This window comes from Musa acuminata, chromosome BXJ2-9 (genome assembly GCF_036884655.1).
Source record: "Musa acuminata AAA Group cultivar baxijiao chromosome BXJ2-9, Cavendish_Baxijiao_AAA, whole genome shotgun sequence".
NCBI classification, from domain to species: Eukaryota; Viridiplantae; Streptophyta; class Magnoliopsida; order Zingiberales; family Musaceae; genus Musa; species Musa acuminata.
This window is the reverse complement of record NC_088346.1, coordinates 13,609,464-13,632,647: the sequence shown is the minus strand read 5'-3', so window position 1 is coordinate 13,632,647 and position 23,184 is coordinate 13,609,464. Positions and strand designations below refer to the sequence as shown.

The following is a 23,184-nucleotide window of genomic DNA, read 5'->3' as shown; positions in this document are numbered from 1 at the left end:
TGCATTGGTGGTCGCATGATTTCTTCGTCTCTAAGCAAGAGAAAGATGTCTGTTACTCTCTTTTGCTCAGATTGAGGTCTCTTCTCCCTAGTGCTTAGAGCTGAAATAAAAGAACACAGATTTGGGAGCAAGTCATTTATGCAGCAACACCATGTTCATAATATTTTAGTGCAAGGGTTGATGGCAGGGGGGAGAACATGACAAGGAGCAGATGAGGAAGAAGTGTGTTGTTGAAGGCTGTCATGTGAGAGCATTTATTGCATGGATTGTGGGCATAGGACTTGGGTTACAGTAACTTGTGATTTCAACTTTGAACAGGTGTGTTTGTGTGTAATATAATATGTGCTTTATCTGGATGTTGGATCTCAATATGGTGATCTCATCTGACTCTGTTTAATCCACACGTAGGACAATCACATCAGCATTTTGAGTTGCTTCTCTTCTAATCTATATGTTTATACATAATTTTATGTACATATATAGGAAAAAAAAACAAGTTTGCAAATGCAGACTCACAATTCATCAGTACTAAAAGATCCAGAAATAAATAGAATATTGATCATCAATATACACTAGTAAAATGATTAGCTTTTGTTTGTGTTGAAAGCATGGAGTTTGAACATGCAAATCCTAACATGATCTGCTGCTCAGCTAACATGAAAGTTTTTGCTTGAAACTTGTGCTTTAATCTTTCGGCTGAGAGATTATAGAAGTTTCATACAGAGAAAAAACTGAAGTTATCTTCATAGTAGCGTAGGTTTTGGCTCAATAGTATCATGAGCTTAGGGTGCACATGCTCATGATCTGCTCAGATCTTAGATCCTTGAGGTCAACTCACCTGCTGCTCATTTGGTGTTTCCTTAATCCAGGTGATCATTCACGAGATGCACAATGGCCTTCTCACAGTACACTAACTCCACTCTCGGTCCTTGAACTGGATCATACGTACTAAAGTAAGAATCACCAGTTGTAGTGGTGAAGATTAAGGCATTGACTTGCAGCGAGAGGAGAAGACTTTGGGCATGTGACTGTCTGCCAACAAACATTCACGTCGAGCCATCTCTCTCCTCTAGGGTTAGGGTTTTTTGGATGCTGTCATTAATGGAGATTCCCATCTCTCAATCTACGTGAGAATAGATAACAGAAAACAATGTGATTGCTGCATGGAGAGGAAAGGTAAATGTTAGGGTTGTCGCCGCCTCGATATAACACCTCTTCTTCTCATGTTTCATGTATTTGTGGGGATAGTTCGCTCTTTTTCTTCTACGTTAAGGTTGCAATAAACCCATGAACTGAAACATGATAATGACTCCAAATTCTTAGATCCAAAAGGACACATATTCTGCACGTCTTCCTTCAATCTTTTACATTTCAAACTAATTATATCAAACTAGATCACTGTTTTCTTCTTCTTCTTCTTCTTCTTCTTCTTCTTCTTCTTCTTCTTAAATATATATATTTTTTATTTATTCCACAGGTTACTGTATTAATGTATATCTATCTAAAGCCATTTATATATATAGCATGTAAAGTCATCACATGCTCACGTGTTTTGAGGACAGGCACAGTCACTGCAGCACAATACTTAAATGTGGTTGATGATCCTTGAATCTATGGTTGAGTCGGAACTAAGATTCCTAATGATGAACTCTATGTTCTTCCCAACAAAAACTGGTTGTTTCCTGTCTCTGTGACTACAAATCCAGCACAGTAACGGTCTCAGCAACAAAGCTTGGTTGCTTCTGCTATATATACCCACACTCACTTCCTTTCGTCCTCATTTCACCTTGCCTAGGGTTCTCGATCTGGTTCCTCGCAGAAAACTCAGCCTGGGAGCAGCAGCAAGATGGGTGGCAACTCCCCTTGCGCCTCATGCAAGCTGCTACGGAGACGCTGCACCAAAGACTGCATCTTTGCTCCCTACTTCCCTTCCGACGACCCACACAAATTCGCCATCGTCCACAAGATCTTTGGTGCCAGCAACGTTAGCAAGATGCTGCAGGTCGCTCTCCTCCGCCCCCCAGTTTCAATATGCTCCATGCATTAGCTGATGATTTTGTCCTCTCCCCCTTGCGTTGAATGAGTGCAGGAGCTCCCGGTTCATCAGCGAGCGGACGCCGTCGGCAGCCTGGTCTATGAAGCCACAGCGAGGATGAGAGATCCAGTGTATGGATGTGTTGGGGCGATCTCTTACCTGCAGAACCAAGTGTCTCAGCTCCAGATGCAGCTCGCTGTGGCCCAGACCGAGATCCTTTGCATCCAGATGCAGCAGGAACCCCCCTTGGCCGAGCAGAAGATGGAGGCTGATGACAAGTCCTTTGTGATCAACAACAACCTCACTGCCATGCCTCAGCTGCTGAACTATGCCTCCTCTAGTAATGTAGCTCAGGATCCTCTCAAGAGAGAGTTTCTCTGGACCTGATCCTTGTTTCTGGTTTTGTTTTCTTCCATGTCACTTTTCTTCTTTTTTTTTTTTGTTTTGCCATGAAAGAGACTCAGATAGGAACATCTTGACTTGACAGATTAGGTCTAAGATGACTTCTTTTGCATGCCTATAATTTTAGTAGGTTAAACTCGATTCGATGCTACTCATCCTCACAAGTCTTAGCAAATAAAGCATAGGGCAGTAAACTAAGAAGGGAAGCCAATGTTGTTCTTTAGCTTCTCTTAGGATGGCCAATAACTAAAACATCTTGCCATGATCTCCAAATCTTTTATATAGGTAAGATGATAAATGCATTTTCCTTTTTATCAGCATCATTTTTCTTTCTTGCCATTATTTCTCTGGCATAATTAATCATCTTTGCCGCACGGTAGTGAAGATATGTTGGTGCATCACATGCAATGAAGAGATACAACTGGCCCAAAGAAATATTTAATCTTGAGATTAGACAAAAGCATGGCCTGAGAAGATCCATCCTTAAATCAAATATTTTGCAAAGGGGTTAGTGGATGGAAACAAAGCCCATATTTGGATCATGATATCTAAAAGACAAAGACTTGATGAGCATTGAAGATTGATTGAGAAAGAATCCAGATACTTCAAATAAACTTCCATGAACCTCTCCTATGTTGGCCTTTTTCTCCCCTCTCATTCCCAAGATGCTGACAATGAAGATAACTTGTTTTGACTTTTTTTGAGATGAGGTTGTGAAGAGTTATGGCAAACTGTGATGTTCTTATGGTTCATTCCCAAGATGTTGACATGAAGATAACTTGTTTTGACTTTTTTTTTTTGTAAGTAGTGAAATATGTTGATAAAAAGAAAGATTGTTTAGGACCAAAAAAAAAATCCTGAAGTGTTCTTTCTTAGCATTCCACACTCAAAAGCTATCATTGCTGTTCATATACCCAAAACATAATGGAACAAAGAAATGCAACATAATAATAACAAATGGTCTGACATTATGATCACATATACAGCAATCTGTGGGAAAATTAATCCATTGGTTGGTCATTGTAATCCAAGGTGCAAAATTAACCTGTTTGGAGTATCATCATTTGCAGCACATGGTGACTTGTTCTCAGTATCATCCTTTGGAACTTCTCTCTGTAGCTCTTTTTCTGCTTTTTTGGAGTTAAGAAAAGTTTATATGTGAATTGATATATGTTCAAAATGTCAGGAATTCTTGATGGGATAACTGATACATTAAAATGATATACTGTTCCGATGGGATGACTACTCAAAGTTACCATAGCCAATCGAGCAAGTAACCTGCATGAAACTACAATTTAAGTTAATTGGAGATAAATATTAAGAGATAATTTGCTAATATACATACATAAGGGAGATTTTATGAATGTATCTATGAGCTAATGATATATACTACTAGTTCTATGTTAAAATTAACGTTGAACTATCTATACGCACGGACTTATATAATTAGACCTTATAGACCTTTCAACAATCGTAACATTATTTAATATTTTTATTACTTCTAAAAAATCATTTTATTTTTTCTTGTATAAGTAAATTAAAAAGATACATAACAATACAAGTGGTTGTCGTTTGAACATATGCTCATATATATTTTTTTATGATTTTTCCCCCTTTTTATTTTACTGCTATGCTTTTAAATTCATTTTTCTACTAATGCACTTGCAGTCATGGCAATCACACCCCTGACAAGTTCCGGGGCTGATGTGTTCGTCCGAGCATGACACGTGGTATTATCCGAGAAATCGGTCACGGGGAAGAAATGCGTAATTTCACAGGTCGCAGGTGTCTTTTCTCATCTCATCCCTCAGACCGTCGGATTTTGGAGTGTGCCACGTGTACACATCTTGGGGTTCTTGCCCTTCCCTTTAAAAGACTGGACCGTGACGTCCGACAGATCGAACCCATCCCCGGACTCTGCTCTCCATCGCGTTTTCTTCGCCATCCTCCGACCTCGACGACGAGCTCCAATCCCTCTCGTCTCCTTCGGATCCAACAAGAGAGGCCGAGAACCACCATGTCGAGATTAAGAGGCAGACGCGGGGAATTGCCCCCTTCGCAAGAGGTTAGACAGATCGTTTTTTTCGTTTTCTTTCCCCTGTTTTTCCTGCCTCAGAAGAGCATCTGAGAAGTTCTCTTTTCTTCACCTTCTGATGCTTTTGGTATTAAAAGATGAAACTTATAATGTGATTGTTTTGGCGCAAGGCTTCTAATTTCTTGACTAAGGATCCTCGGAATTCAGCTGAGCATGATAATGTGAGATCTAAAAAGAAAAAGAACCAAATTTGATTCAAAAGATTGGAAGTTCGAGGTACAGATAGAACATTATAGTTTGACGTAAAAGATTATAGATTTGAGGTACAAGTAGAAAATCTTCTCCTCTTTATGCCCTGAATAACCGACGATTGCAGGAGGTTCTTGATCTTGAACTTCCTTAATGGTTTCATGTTTTAACTTTTCAATCGTCCTCAATTTTTTTGGTTGAGGTGGAGCTCGAACATAATATTCATTATGAGGGTTGGCATCTTTTGTTTGCTTATTTCAAGATTTTGTTTATATAATTTTCTATTGTAGGGAAATGCTGATTTGGTTTGAGTTGTGGGTGTTGTACTTGCAGACCATAGAAAAGCTGGAGAATATGGTAGATGCGTGTAATTTCTATGAAGCTCAGCAGATGTACAAGTCCTTAAGTGCAAGGTGTGGATATGTCTCGAATATATATGACTTTTTGGTCTATCCTCATAAGTCATCGATGAAGTTGCTTTGAAGGTTGCCTTTTTGAAGTTTAGAAGTTCTTCATATGTGACACATTCATAAAATTCGTTCATATGCTAGTGGCTCTTAAATTAATAGTTGTAGTGATCAATTATTTTAAGAAATAATCTGTGGCATCTATCCATTTCTTTTTTTAATTTACTGACTAAGGTCACAAAAGCAATTTTTTTGTAACACAGGGACCAAATAGAATAATATCTTGTGGAAGAAAATAGGAAAATCCAACAACTAGATAAAAGATTGTGAAATGAACCAGACTCATTTTCTCAACTTGATCTTGCTTCTTGTCAAGACCAAGGTTTATTAGTTTCTTGCCAAGTTTTAAGATGGAGATACAGTGTGATGGTGTGCCACTGTTTGCGCTAAATGAATACTTTTCGTTCTTTGCCTATGCTATATCTAGCAATGCTGCTTCAGTTTGCTGCATGCCTGCATAAAATGCCTAGCATTCAGTGTCGCACTGCAATGCCCAGTGGCACACATAACAGGGATATACACATCTTGACCTTGCATATATTGCTTTGTCACATACGAACAGCTCAGTACAGGCATCATGGCAGCAGGAACTTAGTCTTTGTGTCTGGTTCTATAATGTTTTATGCAATCTTTTTAATGATTGTCTTCTCTTGACCACTGGCTCTGCTGATCATTTGCCACTAATGCTTGTCAATTTGTAACAGATATGCGGCTTCTGAGAAATATGCTGAAGCCCTCGATATTCTTCAGTCAGGTGCTCTAATACAACTGAAGCATGGGCAGGTTATTTTCTTCACATGTTATGATTTAGATCTCTGGCAAAGGAAGAAACTCCATCTTACAATTGACAACATAAATGAGTTGTTCTACATTCCTGATCTGCTGTCATGGTTAATTTTTTTGTTATTAAACAATGAAAGAAGTATGTCGTCAAGTTTAAATATAATATATAAAGAGTTGTGAAGAAACATGACCAAAAAGTTTAGAAGCCATAAGAATAGGATTAATTTGAACCAACAACAACTAAATTTGTCTAAGTTACACATGAATTTTCAATTTCTTTTTGTCATATTGGAAGGTCACAGTTGAAGCAATTCATCCAGGCATAGCATTCCAATTCATTGACCACTTTGTTTATAGTTGTTTTTTCTTGATGCAGAAAACCCAAAATTGTGACATACATTTCCACCATTACATTCTGATATTATTTACTGAGTATTTGTTTTTGACAATTGGGCCAACCTTTTGTGTAAAAGATCAAATTATATGTTGTGCATTTAGTAGATCTACTTTGGCTACTGTGGAGCCTAAAGAAAAAAATGCATCCACACTCCACTTCCAGATAGGGTGAAAAGGAAGGCTGAGAGGGGAGAAAACTCTTCTCAGGTTGTCTAATTTTTGTAAGGAGATGCATACGCGTTTTAACTTCTGACCGTGATGATGTCAGCTCCTCAAAGCTTCAAAACTCTGGTCGCAAGAATTGTAGTTGCTTTTAACATGCATTTTTTTTTCATATTTTGTACCTTGATTAATTGCACACTGAAATAAATTCAGCACAATTTTTTTCACTTTCAACAAGGTCTCATCATCAGGAATAAGTTTATCTGCTATGCATATTAATTGCTTAAGTCCAATGCACTAACCAAATAGAGGAGAAAATAATTTTGTTTATTTCACTGAGTAGATTCTCTTTCTTCTTTTCTCATCACAAAAATAGCCCTCATGTGTCTGGATGTGAAGGATTGTTGTAGTTGCCTTTAAAATGCATTTTTTTCATATTTTGTACCTTGAATAATTGCACTCTGAAATAAGTTCAGCACAATTTTTTTCACTTTCAAGTTTCAACGAGGCCTCATCATCAGGAATAAGCTTATCTGCCATGCATATTAATTGCTTAAGTCTAATGCACTAATCGAATAGAGGAGAAAAGAATTTTGTTTATTTCACTGAGTAGCTTCTCTTTCTTCTTTTCTCATCACAAAAATATCCCTCATGTGTCTGGATGTGAAGGATTATTGAATTAACAAAAAACATGTATATGGAAAATCCTTGTAGTCTGTGGCTATTGTAAGGGGAAAAGGAAACTAAAGAATGTCTCCTACGAACTCAAACATTTTTTCTTGAGTACATTTTTTGGAATCAACACTATGTTTTTAAATCATTCTAAACTAATGCAGATTACTTGTGGAGCTGAGCTGGCGGTTTTGTTTGTGGAAACATTAGTCAAGGGGAAATACTCTTACAGCGAAGAAACTCTTGGTTCGGTCTTGTTTTATTAATCATAGGACATAATTATTTTTTCTTATTAGTATCGGTCAAAGTTTTTACTTGTATTTATCAATCATTTATATTTTCTGGAACAAAAACTGTTATGTTCTTTTAAACACGCATAAATATCCCACTACTCGTGTGTTATGTGGCTTAACTTAGCTTTATGTTTATAAGTCATTGTAAGCAATCAACAGAAGGTAAAATATTAACAATCATTTGAGGATAGTGTCCTTGCAATCTTTGATATTCACTGTTGTCAATGACTGCTGGGCACAGTTTGGGTGGCTGATGAGAGAATTACAGTCTGGGGGCTTTATGTACATTATGTCTTTTGTTTCAACTAATTCTCCTTCTATGGGTGTTTCTCCATCTGTTTAGCTTAAATGCTACTAAATACTTTTCCAGGAGAAGTGCACAGAAAGGAGGTCTTGCCCTCTGAAAAGTAAATGACTTGCTTTTGTTTTACTTAAATATTGCATCTTGTCAAAATTAACATGAGGAAAGCTTTTCTTTATGTTTAATTTTAGGAAACTTTGGTGGAGCCTTGTAAAGGGCTAAAGGCTATAGCAAGCAACTACCTGTTAGGGTTGTAAAAGTAACTTATATTGTATTCTCAAATAGAACATCAATAATCTGGTGCAGCCACATAAGAGTAACAAATTATACTTGTTTGGGTTACTCATAGTCTCAAATAGCTTTAGCACTTTATTGTAGAAGAGCAATTATTCTGGTGCAACAGGATTCAGGAGCCTTTAGAATCCTTCTTTTGATGCTTTGGTTAGGTACTTCCACTATAGGTTCATTGCTTATTTCTTATTTAAGGGTTGTAGATCTTTTCCAGCAATATGGTTTCAGCCATAACCTTCAGTGGCCTGATATTGATCATTAGACATTTTGCTTCCTGGTCCCAATAATTTTCTTTATCCTTCTATAGTCCTTGGTACTTGGCAATTGCCATCTGTTTTCACTTTAACCACCCTTTGAAGGGATTTATTTTCCGGGTATATCATGTCAAACTGGTGTCAAGACCTGATGTTTCTCTCTGGTTGCACCTTATTAACATAACTACAAACTATGTTCTATGTCCTTTTTCATCATAAGCTTACAGCTCTGTTTTATTTTCTTTAGTTTTAACTCATAGTTTATCCTTGAAGTCTGGTATCTTTTCCTATCATTCCACTGTCAACATTCAGTCATTTTTTTAGAATCATACTTATTATTCTTGTAAATATACAAGTTGTCTCCAAATATCCCTATCAGAATATGAATCAGGGTCTTTCATTTGGTGGTATTGATTCTGATGGTGGCCTGCCTTCACTTTCCAACATGAAAATAAAATCCTTTTAAATGTTTGCTCAAGCCTCACCATATTTCCTGGACTCTCTATATTGCCATTTCATGTGTGGTGTTGCAATTTCACAGATACCATGTTGCTTCTGTTATGTGCATCAGTGTGTGTGACATGTCTCAAGTATTCCTGCAGGGTGTTACTTTTCATGGTATATGATGCCCATGAACCAGTAAAAAAATAGAAAATAAAGGAATTTTGTGACTAGAAATATAAAGAAAAATCAAAAGGAAGATAAACTTCATTCGGCAGCTCAAACAAGCATGGAGCACTTAGTTCTTTGCTTTGTCATTTTGAAGGATAAAAGTTTTTTTTTCTTTCCTTTGGTAATATTTAGCTCTACATGGTGTTGACTTTGTTTAATCTAGATCGTGTTAGGAAAATGTACGAAGGTTTTCCAAATATTCCCATTCCAGAGCATTTAGAAGACGATGATGACATGCAGAAACTTTCAGAAGCTTTGGTGGCTGCTAAAGTACGTGTAGAGGGTTGCTTATCATTTTTGAGATCTGCAATCAAGTAAGTTTTCTTTGAGTAATTCTGGTATGCTTGCTTCTGTTCAATAGTTTCTTTTGTGATTTCTAACCTTTAAATTATTTTGTCCTCCATCTTGTACCTTGTTAAGATCAAAGCTAACTTTTTTCTTGTATGTTAAAGAAAACAAACTATTATGTTTTATGGGCATCATGAAAGCAAATATTGTGGAAACATTCTGCTTCTCTCAGCTGGATCAGACTTTTACCAATTTACTTGATTGATAAAAAAGGTTTGCTACTTGCAGAGTGGAAATTTAGCATTTCAGGAGCAGCACATGCATATAGAGTAATTATTCATATCGAAAAGTTATCTATATGTTATGGGTTTCTCCTTTTCTTGAGAAATCACTAATGACCTGTATGTAAACTTGTATAAGTCTACATATTATGATCTATATCATCTTATTGCAGTATCATTCTAAGGACACTTTGGAAAAAGATTTTAAGTTGAATTTGCTTTCTTCCATAGAGGAATACCGATTTTAATTAAAAAAAATTGAACAGAGCTTGATTCACATTTCTATAAGACAATGCTTGAAATATGTTTTAACTGCCTATATGAAATATCCTACTCAAATAATGCAACTTATCTGCTTATGAATTCTTATTGTACGTTTATTTCTTTACCCATTAACTTGGTATTATTTTCTTTGACATGAATTCCAAGTTTGTTTTAGTTTATCTTTTTGCATTTTAATGTCATTAATATAACCCATTATCTTCCTTTAGGTGGTCATCTGAGTTTGGGGCTCCCAAAAAAGGATCTCCCCAATTGCACAATATGCTAGCAGAATACCTATATTCTGAATCTCCTGAGGTGGTATGTTGAATTGATGATTTTTTTTCATTGGGAAAATTTTGAAGAAGGGACCTTCAGCTCTCTTGACTTTCGAATTTTTTGAATGAACAGTATGTTTTTCACTAGCTTAGGTTAAGAAAATCAAAATGATAGAGGATCTACTGTGCACTCCCTATGCCTAGGTCAGATCCATTAGATTGAAACATGAGAAAATTTGAATATGTATCATTTTGCTTATATCTGTTTTTGAAAAAGTACATAATGAAAAATGCTTAATTAGATCTACTGTGCACTTTCTGTAGCCTAAATGAGTCATTTATCACATAGTGTTTGGTTGGACAAGTTTAAAATGTTGGTACATTCTTTAAAGTTTAAAGTGAACAAGACAATATAAGAGAGTTTCACTTTTCTATATCGTTGCTTGTATACAGGATGAAATACATACAGTTGAACCAGAGAAATGAAAAAAAAGGAAAGAACTACCTAAATAGATCTAGGTGCTACTCTAGGAAATATATACCAAATAAATTAGGAATGAGTCAACAATCATATCCTAGTCTATCACATCAAATAATGTAGTATGTCAATAATCAAATCACTACAGATCTTGACAAATCTCAACAAATCAAATCACAGTAGATTTGACAGATCTCAACACTCCCCCTCGAGCTGGCTCGAAGATATTCAACATCCCCAGCTTCCTAATCAAGTGATCAAATTGTTGTTTTTGAAGTCCCTTTGTGACAATATTTGCTACTTGTTGCTTGGTAAGAATAAATGGAATACATAACAGTCCCTCATCCAACTTCTCTTTAATTAAATGTCGATCAACCTCAATGTGTTTTGTTCTATCATGATGCATCAGGTTGTGAGAGATACTAAATTGCTGCCTTGTTATCTGAATATAACTTCATTGGTTGGTTTCAAGAAACTCTTTAACTCATCTAGTAGTCTTTTTATGCAAAGGAGTTCACATATTCCGTGTGATAGCTCGAAATTCAACTTCAGCACTATTTCTAGCCACTACATTCTATTTATTACTCCTCCAAGTCACCAAATTTTCCCCTACAAAGGTTTAATATCTAGATGTAGATCTTCTATCATCTATACTGTTAGCCCAATCAGCATCTGTGTATGCTTCCACATATAGATCATCTCTCTTCTTAAACACCAACCTTTTGCCTGGTGTTCATTTGAGATATTGAAGAATCCTAATGACAGCCCTCATATGTTCTTCATTAGATGACTGCATAAACTGACTTACAACACTAACAACGAAGGCAATGTCTGATCTAGTATATGACAAATAAATTAATTTTTCAACCAAACGTTGATATTGTCCCACCTCACTACTTGTGTTTGCACTTAGCTTGTGGTTGGGGTCAATAGGTGTTTCAGACGGTTTGCAACCCAACATTCAAGTTTCCATGAGTAAATCCAGTGTATAACATTGAGATCCCCTCTTTAGTTCTAGCTACCTCCATACCCAAGAAGTACCATAATAATCCAAGATCTATGATTTCAAACTCCTTGGCCAAGAAGGTTTTTAGTTTCTCTTGTTTAACAAGATCGTCACTTGTCAAGATAATGTCATTCACATACATGATGAGTACTAAGACTTGTCCACTGCTAGCATGCTTATAAAACATGGTGTGATCTACCTGACTTTGCAAATATCCATAGCTCTTGATAGCCTTTGTAAATCTATTGAACCATGCTCTAGAAGATTGTTTTAATCCATAAAGTGACCTCTTTAGCTTATAGACTTTGTCAAGCTCTAATGTTCCTTCAAAACCTGAAGGTAGATTCATGTAGATTTCCTCTTCTAGTTCGCCATTAAGGAAGGCATTCTTCGTATCTAACTACTGTAAAGGCCAGTCAAAAATTGGTGCAAGAGACAACAGGATTCGAATGTTGTTCATCTTTGCCACAAGTGCAAAAGTCTCTTGATATTCTATCCCAAATGTTTGAGTGTATCCCTTAGCCACTAGTCTTGCTTTGTATCTCTCAATTGACTCGTTAGCTTTATATTTTACTATGAACACCCATTTGTAACCAAAAGTCTTTTTCCTTTAGATAAATTTACAAGTTCCCAACTGTTATTATTCCCCATTGCCCTTATCTCCTCAAACACAGCTTTTTTCCACTCAGGTACAGCTAGAGCTTTCTAATATAGACTTAGGAATATTTGTGTTTGTCAGGTTGGAAAGGATCTGAAAGAGGAGGATAATCTATGATATGACACAAAATTAAAAATAGGATGAATAGTACTTGACCTCATTCCTTGTTTAACAGCAATAGGAACATTAAGATCTTGAAACTCATAGGGTTCTAGGCATAAAGAATGGTCTGGATTACCTAAAGTTTCATGATCAGTTGTACTCAGAGTTGACTCTTGGCAGACATTGTGTGGTTGTTGCCCCAAACCTTGTCGATTATGCCTCCTTGTAAAAACGCGTAGCTCTAATTGCTACTTATCAGCCACTAATTCTCCCCCTGCATTAGATTTTTCATGTTCTAGCACAATAGATTGAGGTTGCAGCATTGAATTGGCGGTACAAGGGATAGGTTGTGACTAAAAAGTTAGAACTGTGAGAGGAGTGGATTTAGATTTGAAAGGTGATTTTTGAGGAGATATACTTGTGATAGGAATGAATTTAGAAAGAGAATTCACAAGTAGGGTTATAATAGTTTCCCAAAACTTCTCTCGTATTACCGTTTTGAAAAGGCGCCCAAGCACTTGCCTAAGTGCTCAGGCAAGGTGAGGCAAGGCCCGAGTGCCTTTCACAGTGGTTGAGCGACATGCTATAGTGAAGTGCCGCTTGGGCGCTTGCTTTAGCCTAAGCATCGGGACCTCAAGTGAGCACCCGGTTGAATGTGAACCAGATTGTCAATTGGTTCAATTGAACTATGTGTTAGTTGGTTTAATCGAACCAACTAAGCACAATAAGCAAACCCCTTCCCCCACACGCACAGTAAAACCCACAACACAATAAAACTTGAACTACTATTGCCGCCCTCGATGCACCTCTGCTCCATCACCATGGCCTCCGTCCATAGCTCTCTCTGTCGCCAATAGATTGGTCTGACGCTTCCTCTATCGTCGATGGACAAGTCCGAAGCTCTCATCATTGTAGCTCTTATGCGTTGTAGCTTCGTCTGCCATCGACGGACACATATGAAGCTTCCTCCACCCTTGATATCATCGTCCACAGCTTTCTCCGTCGCTGCTGCCGTCGTCCGTAGCTTTCTCCATCGTTGCTATTGTCGTTTGTAGCTTTCTCTATCATTTCCATCACTACCTCTATCGTCGTCCATAGGTTCCTCCATCATTGTCACCCTCTTCTTCCCCACCTTCCACTGTTAGTAACTCTTCTTCTCACTACTACACGCTGTTAGAACCATTAACCTTCTTTAGATCTACCAATCCCTATTTAGCACTATTAATCATTATTTAGAAATGTTATTAATCCCTATTAGCACTATTAATCTTTATTTATTTGGAACTATTATTATAAATGTTATTAATCTTAATTTAATGTCATATCTTTATTTTTATAATTATATTATATATTTTTTATGTTTTAATATTCGAGAGCACCTTGCTTCGTTTGGGTGGGCACCTAAGGGCATTTTGGGATCTTAGCGCCTAGCGCTTTAAAAACATTATTTCATATGATTCTCCCCCAAAGAGAAGTTTGGGAGAAATGAGGTTGATTTTCAAAAAAGGTGATATCCATACTTATATAGAACTGTTTTATAAAAGGATCAAAGCATCCATATCCCTTCTGAGTTAGTGAGAAGCCTAGAAAACATATTTTTTCGCTCGCAGATCAAGTTTGGTGCAGTTGTATGTAAACAAATGCTATACAACCAAACACCTTTAGAGGCAAATTACTCGAGTTGGCTTCTTATTGATTAAATAAGATGTGGTTAAGATAGCCTCTCCCCAAAAATATATAGAGAACTCCTGTTGTAAACATAATGGCCCAAGTTACCTCTAGTAGTTGACGGTTTTTCCTTTCAGCAATTCTCTTTTCCATATCAGAAAGGGAAGAGAAACTGCCTGCAGCTTGAGAAGCTTGAGCTTATCCATCCAAGGAAGCATCACCTTCAAAGTAATAGAGTTGATTAACCTCTCTAGCTGCCAATCATCCTCCTCGAGCTCATATCCTGAAACTCACAATGAGATGGAAAGAATTTAGCCATGCATTTTGAATCTTTAGTGAGTTTTCTTATGGATAAGAGATTACAAGATAGGCTAGGAACATGCAGAACAGATTTTAAAATTAGATTCTTTGAGAGAACAACAGAACCTTTTCCTGCAACTGGAGAACAAAGATCCATCACCAAATACAAACTTTTAAGGTTACTAGGACATGGAGTATAGGAGGTAAATATGTGAGAAAGGCTAGTCATATGGTCACTAGCACCCGAATCAACTATCCAAAGTGCTTGGTTAGAGGAAATGTGGAGGGGAGTAGGAATATTACCTTGTTTTGCAAGAGAACATGTAGGAGATGGATAGGTTGTTTGAGATCGGCTAAGAAGTCCATACAGATGTACTAGTTCTTCCTTACTGAATAAAGGTGTCTTGAAGCCACCTTGATTTCCTCCAACTTGAATCTCATTGGCTACCGACATTCCTTTTAACCCATTTATCGTTGCTCTTATTGTTTTTTCAGTTTTGAGGTTTACCATGCTGTTTCTAGCATGTCTCCTTAGTGTGTTTTGGTTTCTCCCATGTTTCTTGTTGTCTTTGGAGTTGGGAAGTATCTTTGAGCCTGCCAAGACAGTTTTCTACTATGTGCTTGTCATAATTTGCCTCTTTACTACTTAGCAATTCCTGTTGGCTTTCAGACTTCGAACTAGGGTAAATGCTTCATTAAGATCAGGAAAATGTTCTCTACTAAGAACACGATTGCATACCTGATCAAATTCAGACTTCCCAATAAGAATTGAAATCCCTCTCCATCTTGTACAAGTTTCTCATCCTTTTATTGTCGGTAGCATATTCCATCTCTGGATTTTTTATACAGGTCTAATTCAGCCAATAAACCTCGCATATTATTGTAGGAATCTCTTATGCTTGATGTTGCTTGCTTCATCTTTTGAATTTGCCTTTTGATTTGGAAAATCTAAGAAGTTAAACCTACTTTGGAGTAGGTTTTATTGACAGCATCCCAAATATCTCTAGCCGTAGGAAGAAGAAGGTACGTCTTGCTGATTTCTAGTTGCATGGAGTGAAGCAGCCATGACATCACCGTCGTGTTCTCGATCTCCCAAGTTTCATATGAATCATCTTCCAAGGCTGGTGCCTTTGCAGCCTCATTCACATATTTGAACTTTCCTTTACTCATTAAAGAGATCTTCATGGATTGAGACCACTCCCTAAAATTTCTTCCGCTTAGTTTAATGGTAGAGATTTGGAGGGTATGACTATCAAATTGAAGAGAAGATTGAGTGTGGACAGGTTTAGAAAGATTAGAAACATACCTAGGAGTTTCAGGCATGGTTAGAAACAAAAAGAGTCACTAGAGAGAACTTTCGGCAATAAAGGCCGAGAGAAAGAAACAAAGCTGTCATATATAACAAATGGCAGAGAAAAAAAAACAACCTAACCTTGCTCTGATACCATCAACAGGACATTAGAAGAAGAGAGTTTCACTTTTCTATATGGCTGCTTGTATATAGGATGAAGTACATATTGTGGAACCAAAGATAAAGAAAAAAAAAGAAAGAACTACCTCAATAGATCTAAGTAATAATCCAGGAAATGTAATAATCCAGGAAATCTACAACAAATAAATTAAGTATGAGTAAACAATCATATCCTAGTCTATCACATCAAATAAGGTAGTATGCCAATAATCAAATCACCACAAATCTTGATAGATCTCAACATATCAAATCACAATAGATTTGACAGATCTCAACATGAAGTGCTCCTCGGCTTATTCTGGGACTAGAGAAGAGGCTAAAACATTGGGTTTTGGCAAAAATCTCTTGACCAGAAGGAATTTATATCTTTTCGAGTCTACCTGATGGATCACTCCTAATTACAAGGGGGTTTTTATTCAACAGAATACCTAATCCAGGGTAGACTTAGGATAAAGCTCTGGTAATTGTTAAAATTTTCTGGATATGAATGGAGCATTAGCAACCAGCTTCTTGGGATAAAAAAAAATTATTAAAGGATTTTTTACACATAGCCTTCCACATGGACTGATTATACTCCAAGGAGAATTTATATAGAAAGCAGTCCCTGCGAAGCCAATGTGCTAATATCAACAAAAGCATGAAATATATCCCAAGACAAGCCAATAATGTGCCAACTATTTAAGGTCAACTGTTAGTTACTTTCCCAGCGTCGAGGTTCGTGTGGGGTTATTCCCATAGTTAAATTAAAAGTAATCAGATCGTTTTTATTGTTCCAAACTTCCAATAAAGTTTATTTCTCTTTCATATTTTCAAATATGAAAAAATTCCATGGATTATTTCCTATAGTACTATGCAAAAGGGTCAAGCCCCTTAATTATTATTAGTATATTACTTGGAAGGTGGGGGTTGATGAGTTTCTTCATCATTTGATCTTGTCAAGACTACATATTCAATAACGCTGATGGAAATAATTCTTATTTTATCTTTTCCAATATCCCTATATATCAACATCAACATCCTCATGTCGGCTATATTTACTTGTATACATTTTTCCTAACTATCGAACACTTTGATCAATTAAGCATGACTAACCTTACGATTATATAATTTTTTATTGAATTTAAAAGATACATTATGAACATACAAAACTATAATTTCTCTTCTCTACTTTAACCATCCTGTTTTTATTTTATAAGAAATATCTTTGTCAATCTCTTTTTTTAAATAGTAAATCCAAGGTGCCTAAATATTCCCTTGAAGATGTTGCAAAAATATCCCTACTCCATCTACAAGAGAAGATCAGGATTCCAAGTCTTGATCAAAGAGGCCAAACATTGTACAGTGCTGTGGAGAAAACCAACATATATGGTATAAGCCAGCTGGGCTATTAGAGTAAGTAGTCTGACACTCCGACTACTGTTGTTGCAATTGGGTGGATGAGATGCAGTAGAGGTAAGTGGTAGAAACTTTGGAATAAAGTACTGATAAGGTGCAAGAGATGCAATAGAGTTAGGTAGAAGAATATTAGGAATAATGTAGTGATAAGGTGATGCAGTAGTGGTAAGTAGACTAAGATTATAAAATACTGATAGTTGAAACAGAGAAAGGCAAGAAGAAAGCCCAATGCCAGTGTTCAAGAAATAAAGGTAATTCACTAAAATTATATGCATTGATGCTATTGACATATGACATGTTTCCCATATATTTCTTAACAGTTAACAACTGGCCTATTTTTTCTTATCAGACTGCACAACTAGCCTCTTTTTAGTGGACTACTCTTTTCCTCACTAGATATGGACTAAATCCTGATTGATAGATGAAGTACCCTGGAGGAACCCTTATCTAAGTAACATATCTAGCTGATAGTTTTGACGTTTTCAGTAATTGCATTGTCTTATATTCATTCATATGCTTAGACAATCTTTCAAAGCCTGACCAAGAGTTTTTTATAACAACTTCACTTTCTCTTATTTTTTTATGCAATGAATTTAATCCTTTTTATAGTTCTTTGAATGGATTTTTTCATGTAATAAATGTCATTCTCTTAATATGTCAAATTCTAAGCTATTTTCTTCTTGCTTTATTTTTTTCTGCTACTATGAATCTTAACATGCATAATTCTCTACAGGACATGACTAAGGTGTCAAGTCACTTTGTTCGTGGAAATGATCCTGAGAAGTTTGCTTCTGTTCTAGTAAATTTTATGGGTAAGGTAAGGCTTCGGTAAATATAATGAAAAGGAGTTTGTCTTCAAGTGTAACAAGTGAGTCATGTACTTGCTTAGTGCATGATATATGTACCATGCCTGTAATGTAACGGGATTCAATTTTGTTGTCATACTACAATGACAACAAGTTCCAACCATATGTGCCTGGCTAACAGATCATTTCCATTGAGCTCTGAATTTTCTGAATGTCATACTCCTGATTCCAAATGTTATACCATTTTTTAATAAAAACTCCAATCCTATTCTCGTTTTTCAAGATTACTTGGCATTCATGATAATGCAGCGAGTAAATCTTTTATTATACAAGATAGATATTGTGCAATACTTGTTGGTAAAATTAAAGCTAAGTTTGTCAATGCTTTTGAATTTCGATAGGATGAGGTTGGCATAAATTTGGAATAAATTTTCTTTAGGTATTTGACATCAGATTTTTAGATTTTTGGATGTATTTGTTACATGGATTGATCTGTCAGGTTTTTGACTGCCTGGGCTTCCTGGGTTTCTTGTTTGTCTCTCTGGATGCCTTTTATTGATGGGTTGTCATCAATTGTTTCATCTAAATATGGCTGTGTCCATGAAAAAGGCACAGTCATCTTTTTAGCTCTTTATCTAAGTTTTAACATTTTCTTTATCTCTTTGTGCACAGTGCTACCCTGGGGAAGATGATATGGCAATTGCACGGGCAGTCATGCTGTAAGTTTGTTTAACATCAAATACTTTCCTATTATTATTTTAAAAAATTGGTGTGGCAGTTTTCAACATTGAGTAAACAATTTTTTGTTTGCTTCTAGTTATCATGTTTCCTTGGTTTTGTTGTTGCATTTACAGCATAAGGGAAGAAATTGAAATTTTATTGATAAGCAAATAATTGGAATGTGCTCTAGATGTTATAATGGCCGTTGCTAGTTTTGTGGAGTGGGGTGATTTACTCCACCTAACAGCTTTTCTTGTGGCATAAATGTTGATGTTATATGGGCCTGCACAGCTAATTTATTCTTCACTTCTTGTAGTATTCTATCATTACAGATTTTTTTTGTTTTATAGGTATCTATCACAAGGAAACCTTAGGGATGCAAATAACCTTATGGATGAGCTTAACAAGCAACTAGAACACAAGCAACTTGAGTTACCAGACTCGGACTTGATCCTGTTTATCAAGTATCTGTTGCAGGCGTAAGTCTTCTCCATTTCATTTTTCCCTTTGATCAAAATAAAGGATGTTTGAAGCCAAATAACGTCGCCATTGCCTAGTTGATTTTAGCCCGCCATTGCAGAATAAAATGCTCTAGCTATGTAAAAGGCAATATCCTTCTGATTCTTTAATTTTGATGCAACTAGAAAACCTACCCATGATATATTGTTTGATGTTCATGTTTTGTTCAATCAAAAAGTATCATGTCTATGATTATTCTAGATGGTATCTTTCCAGTAAGATGCTCGTACATTCACTAGATGAACTGATGCTCGTACATTCACTAGATGAACTATTTTCTATGATGATTATTATTGTAAAAAGCTTAACATTTGGAAGCCTGGATTTAATATTGTAACAGTTAACAATATAGAGAGGAACAACTATTTATGTAAGGTTGCAAACCAGAAATGCTGATGTTTTAACTTTTAATAACATTTTATAAAATTTGATGTGTATACATAATGTCACGTTTCTTCAATGATATATTTACCTTCACATACTTCTGTAACTTTTGGTAATTATGTGAACCAGGTTAGAAAGAGATTCTTTTCCACTATTCAAGATATTAAGGCAGAAGTACAAGACAAGCATAGACCGGGAATCTTTGTTTGATGGGGTAACATCCTCTCCCTGAATTGTGAAAATATTTTTTTATGTAAATCCAAGGTTTACAATTTCGAATAATACCACTCGTACCGGGCAGTATGTACCGATCCGTCAGCAAACTGGTACACGAACTGCCCACTATCGAGCGGTATTATATATATAATATAATATATTATATATAATATATATATATTATAATACAAGGTTCGCAATACCGTACCGTACCGGTATTTCGACTTGGGCTCGGTACCGGTACGGTACGGTATACCGAGCGGTACACCCAGGTGTACCGAGTACTGTAGCACTGCTACAATGCTACAGTGCACTGCTACGGTAACAGTCGGACCGGTACGTACCGCCCGTACCGGGCGGTATGGCAGACCCTGTTATAATATATATATATATATATATATTATATATATATATGCGACATCGTCGAAAAAGGCAATGTCGCATCGTCTCGGCATCGAAAATTTTTTTATATATATATAAATATATATAATATTTTTTTACTATATATATATATATATATATATATATATATATATACCGAGCGGTATACCGCTCAGTATACAGTACCGTACCATACCAAACGAATATCGAAACTCCGGTACGGTACAATATTTCAATCCTTGTGTAAAACATGCTAATTCTGATTCCAAATACATGAAAAATACAGCAAATTTATAGGATGATAGCAACATCTCTTACAGTATCCTCACTCGCCGCTCTCATCCCCTATCTGATGAGAGTTGGCAAGGAGATGGCTGTAAGTTCTGGGCTACTAAAAAGTAAAAGTGTGTGTGATAAACCGTTTAACTTAAATGTCAATTTCTTTGACTGACAGACCAAATATTCAGTTTAATGTTCTGATCCGTACTTATCAAAGCTGGTTTGGCTGAAAGAAATAGTCTAGGCCAGTTACTGCAACATAATGTCAAGATCCCTTGTGGTGCTCTGAAAAATGTGTTGGCACCTAGCAGACTAAATCTAAAAACCAATGATGTTAGGCATTCTATGGACTAATTTCATTGAATGGCTCCACAGAAGATGAACATAAATTTTAACAAAAATAAAGCATTCCTTTGATGCTTTCTTGTTCCAATCACAATATTGTCAAGTTTAGATTTAGATAATATTCAACAAAAAGCTGTCTTGTGCACTGATGATTATTTGGTTTACCTCTGATTATGTAGTTATTAGATGAAATTGCGGAGAAGTTTTATGGTATTCGCAGAAGTGGCCTACCAGACATTTTTGGTGATCTCCTTAAGGTAAGTATTGCTATATCTGGATAGTGACAATAGTGGTCAATGTTGATCTGTGGATGTGTATTTAAAGCATTTTATAAATTCTTTACCTTAGTAAATAAGATTGAATTTTCAATTTATAGTTCCAGCAGTATGACAACAATATCAATGTTTACTAGAAACAACTGAACAAGAAATCTCACATGCAAAGTTCTGCTCCTTGTTTTCCTTTTGCGTAACCAAAGAATTCTTCGATGATCTGACTTTTTTCTTCTATGAAATTTAAATAAAAAACAAAACAATATCTTATGAAGTTGATACATCCAAATAACGAAGATGGCTATTGTAAGTAGTGAAGTTTTATGTTTCTCTAGAAAGATGGCTTGCAGTTTCGTTACATGTGAAAGTTTGCATTGTAAAAGTTGCTCTAGAAAGAAGGTTCACCTGCCTCGGTAGCTTATATGAGATATATATAAACATTATATATGAGGCGTTGAAGCTGGCATGGTCATAAGTTTATTATATGAGAAGGCTATGCATAATAATTTGTTCAGTTTCAGTCATACGAAAGCTAGTAACTAATTTCAAATTTTGCTGCAGATGATGTGAGTGCCGGCTTCATTGTGAAGGTTATGTTCCACACAAGTGCGACGAATCAATTGGCATTGAGCTTTCCTTTCTTTCTTTTCTCCAAATCAGTGCAGAGGATATTCAGATGTCGTGCAGGTGCATTTTCAAATGGGTTGTTTAATCTAGATGAGAAAATGCCCAAAGGTGTATTAAACTTTTTTGTAAGGCAGCTTAAATGAACCTACTTTGACTGTGGTGCTTTCTTATGGCAGTGAAAGGGTTTCTCCACTGCTGGCTTGCGATAAAGATGAACCCAAATTGCTGAGCTCAGTCGCAAAATAACCAAAGACTTCAAGATGCCAAATGATACTTCTTCCCAGCTGCCTTATGATGCATGTCAAAGTATTATGAATTATTTAAGTTCCCTTTTTTGGATTTTTTTTTTTTTTAATACAAACCTGCCTGATTCTTGTGGCTATTTTTTGACTTCCCAATCAATGAAAATACAAGTGTGATATGTTCACCAACAAACAGATTTATGTATGTTCAAATTTAAATTAACAGATGCTTTATAGATATATATCCATTAAGTTAGATATTTCTAACAAATTAATTGTCACAATCTTATCGGTGTTGATATTTATTTCTGATAAATTAAGTGTTACATAAGCCAAATGAAATCAAAGCATATTAAAAAAAATTTTGATATATCATACTAAGATTCAAATAAGTAGTTATAATGGTTTAGGAATAACATCACCCAAATAAAGATAAAAAATTGACATGTTGCAGTATTTTAGTCACCACAAAAAATATTGTAAAATTTACTTAAAAACACTATAAATGATTTAAATAGAGTAGTAACATCAACCAAATCAACTACAAGCCTAAAAATATAATATTATAATGATCTACAATTAATAATAATAAATATAAGATAATATTACTTATAGTAGTTTTCAATAATTATATAATGTTTTCAGCACATTAATAAAAATACTGTAATTATCCAGAATTAATTAAAAAAATGATGATAAAATAAAAGAGAAAACTACCATTGGGATTAGCGAGGGATATTTTGGATATTATTTGAAATAAAGACACCATTTGAACACAAAAAAAAAACATGTGAAATTTTTTAATGAAAAAATAAATAAGATGAATTTTTTTTTGTTGGAAATCACCCTATAATGATTATTCGAACGATTTTAAAGAACATTACCATCAAATTAGTTATTTAGATATATTTTATTATTCAATAATGTTTACAAATATAATATTTTAAATTTATTTTTGTTAATTTCAGATCTCATCCAAGGAGAACATCAAATCCTCAAGAATATGTTTTTAAGGTCTTGGTTTTCCCATCCAACCAAGCAGACCAAATAATAATAGTAGTCATCAGATCCATCCAATCGGATAGTCGGATTACACCATTAACCATTTATCTGATCTCATAATAATATAGCAATTTTCTTATTATTAATCTTACAGCCTACTTACTTGTGTTTAAACACCTCAGAAAAGCTGCCA

The 23,184-nt window shown here is 35.6% G+C and overlaps 2 protein-coding genes across 5 annotated transcripts; both read left to right on the top strand.

Moving 5' to 3' along the window:
• The first annotated feature begins 1,702 nt into the window (after positions 1-1,702).
• LOC103998280 (LOB domain-containing protein 12) lies at positions 1,703-2,543 on the top strand. The gene is made up of 2 exons (XM_009419710.3): positions 1,703-2,002; positions 2,090-2,543. Exons 1-2 carry the CDS (start codon positions 1,847-1,849, stop codon positions 2,420-2,422), a joined length of 489 nt encoding a protein of 162 aa, XP_009417985.1. The 5' UTR covers positions 1,703-1,846; the 3' UTR covers positions 2,423-2,543.
• A 1,779-nt stretch (positions 2,544-4,322) lies between these two features.
• LOC135623223 (protein GET4-like) lies at positions 4,323-22,224 on the top strand. 4 transcript variants are annotated; one of them, XM_065125943.1, is made up of 14 exons: positions 4,389-4,502; positions 4,643-4,748; positions 5,055-5,134; positions 5,893-5,971; positions 7,366-7,447; positions 9,176-9,326; positions 10,073-10,163; positions 17,932-18,015; positions 18,677-18,723; positions 19,075-19,203; positions 19,757-19,841; positions 21,028-21,105; positions 21,682-21,807; positions 21,924-22,219. In XM_065125943.1, exons 3-13 carry the CDS (start codon positions 5,076-5,078, stop codon positions 21,688-21,690), a joined length of 894 nt encoding a protein of 297 aa, XP_064982015.1. In that variant the 5' UTR covers positions 4,389-4,502; positions 4,643-4,748; positions 5,055-5,075; the 3' UTR covers positions 21,691-21,807; positions 21,924-22,219. The 4 variants fall into 4 exon arrangements, with proteins under 4 accessions (XP_064982014.1, XP_064982017.1, XP_064982016.1 ...); XM_065125942.1 differs by lacking the exon at positions 4,643-4,748 and having other exon boundaries at positions 4,323-4,502; positions 10,073-10,160; positions 21,924-22,220; XM_065125945.1 differs by lacking the exon at positions 4,643-4,748 and having other exon boundaries at positions 4,323-4,502.
• Positions 22,225-23,184: the final 960 nt, after the last annotated feature.

Bases quoted from the DNA above. Each gene is read 5' to 3' on its own strand.
- LOC103998280 (XM_009419710.3), top strand. From the start codon at position 1,847: ATGGGTGGCAACTCCCCTTGCGCCTCATGCAAGCTGCTACGGAGACGC. The intron at 2,003-2,089 runs GTCGCTCTCCTC...GAATGAGTGCAG, and splicing joins ACGTTAGCAAGATGCTGCAG to GAGCTCCCGGTTCATCAGCG.
- LOC135623223 (XM_065125945.1), top strand. From the start codon at position 4,455: ATGTCGAGATTAAGAGGCAGACGCGGGGAATTGCCCCCTTCGCAAGAG. The intron at 9,327-10,072 runs GTAAGTTTTCTT...ATCTTCCTTTAG, and splicing joins TTTTTGAGATCTGCAATCAA to GTGGTCATCTGAGTTTGGGG. The intron at 10,164-17,931 runs GTATGTTGAATT...AATTCTCTACAG, and splicing joins ATTCTGAATCTCCTGAGGTG to GACATGACTAAGGTGTCAAG.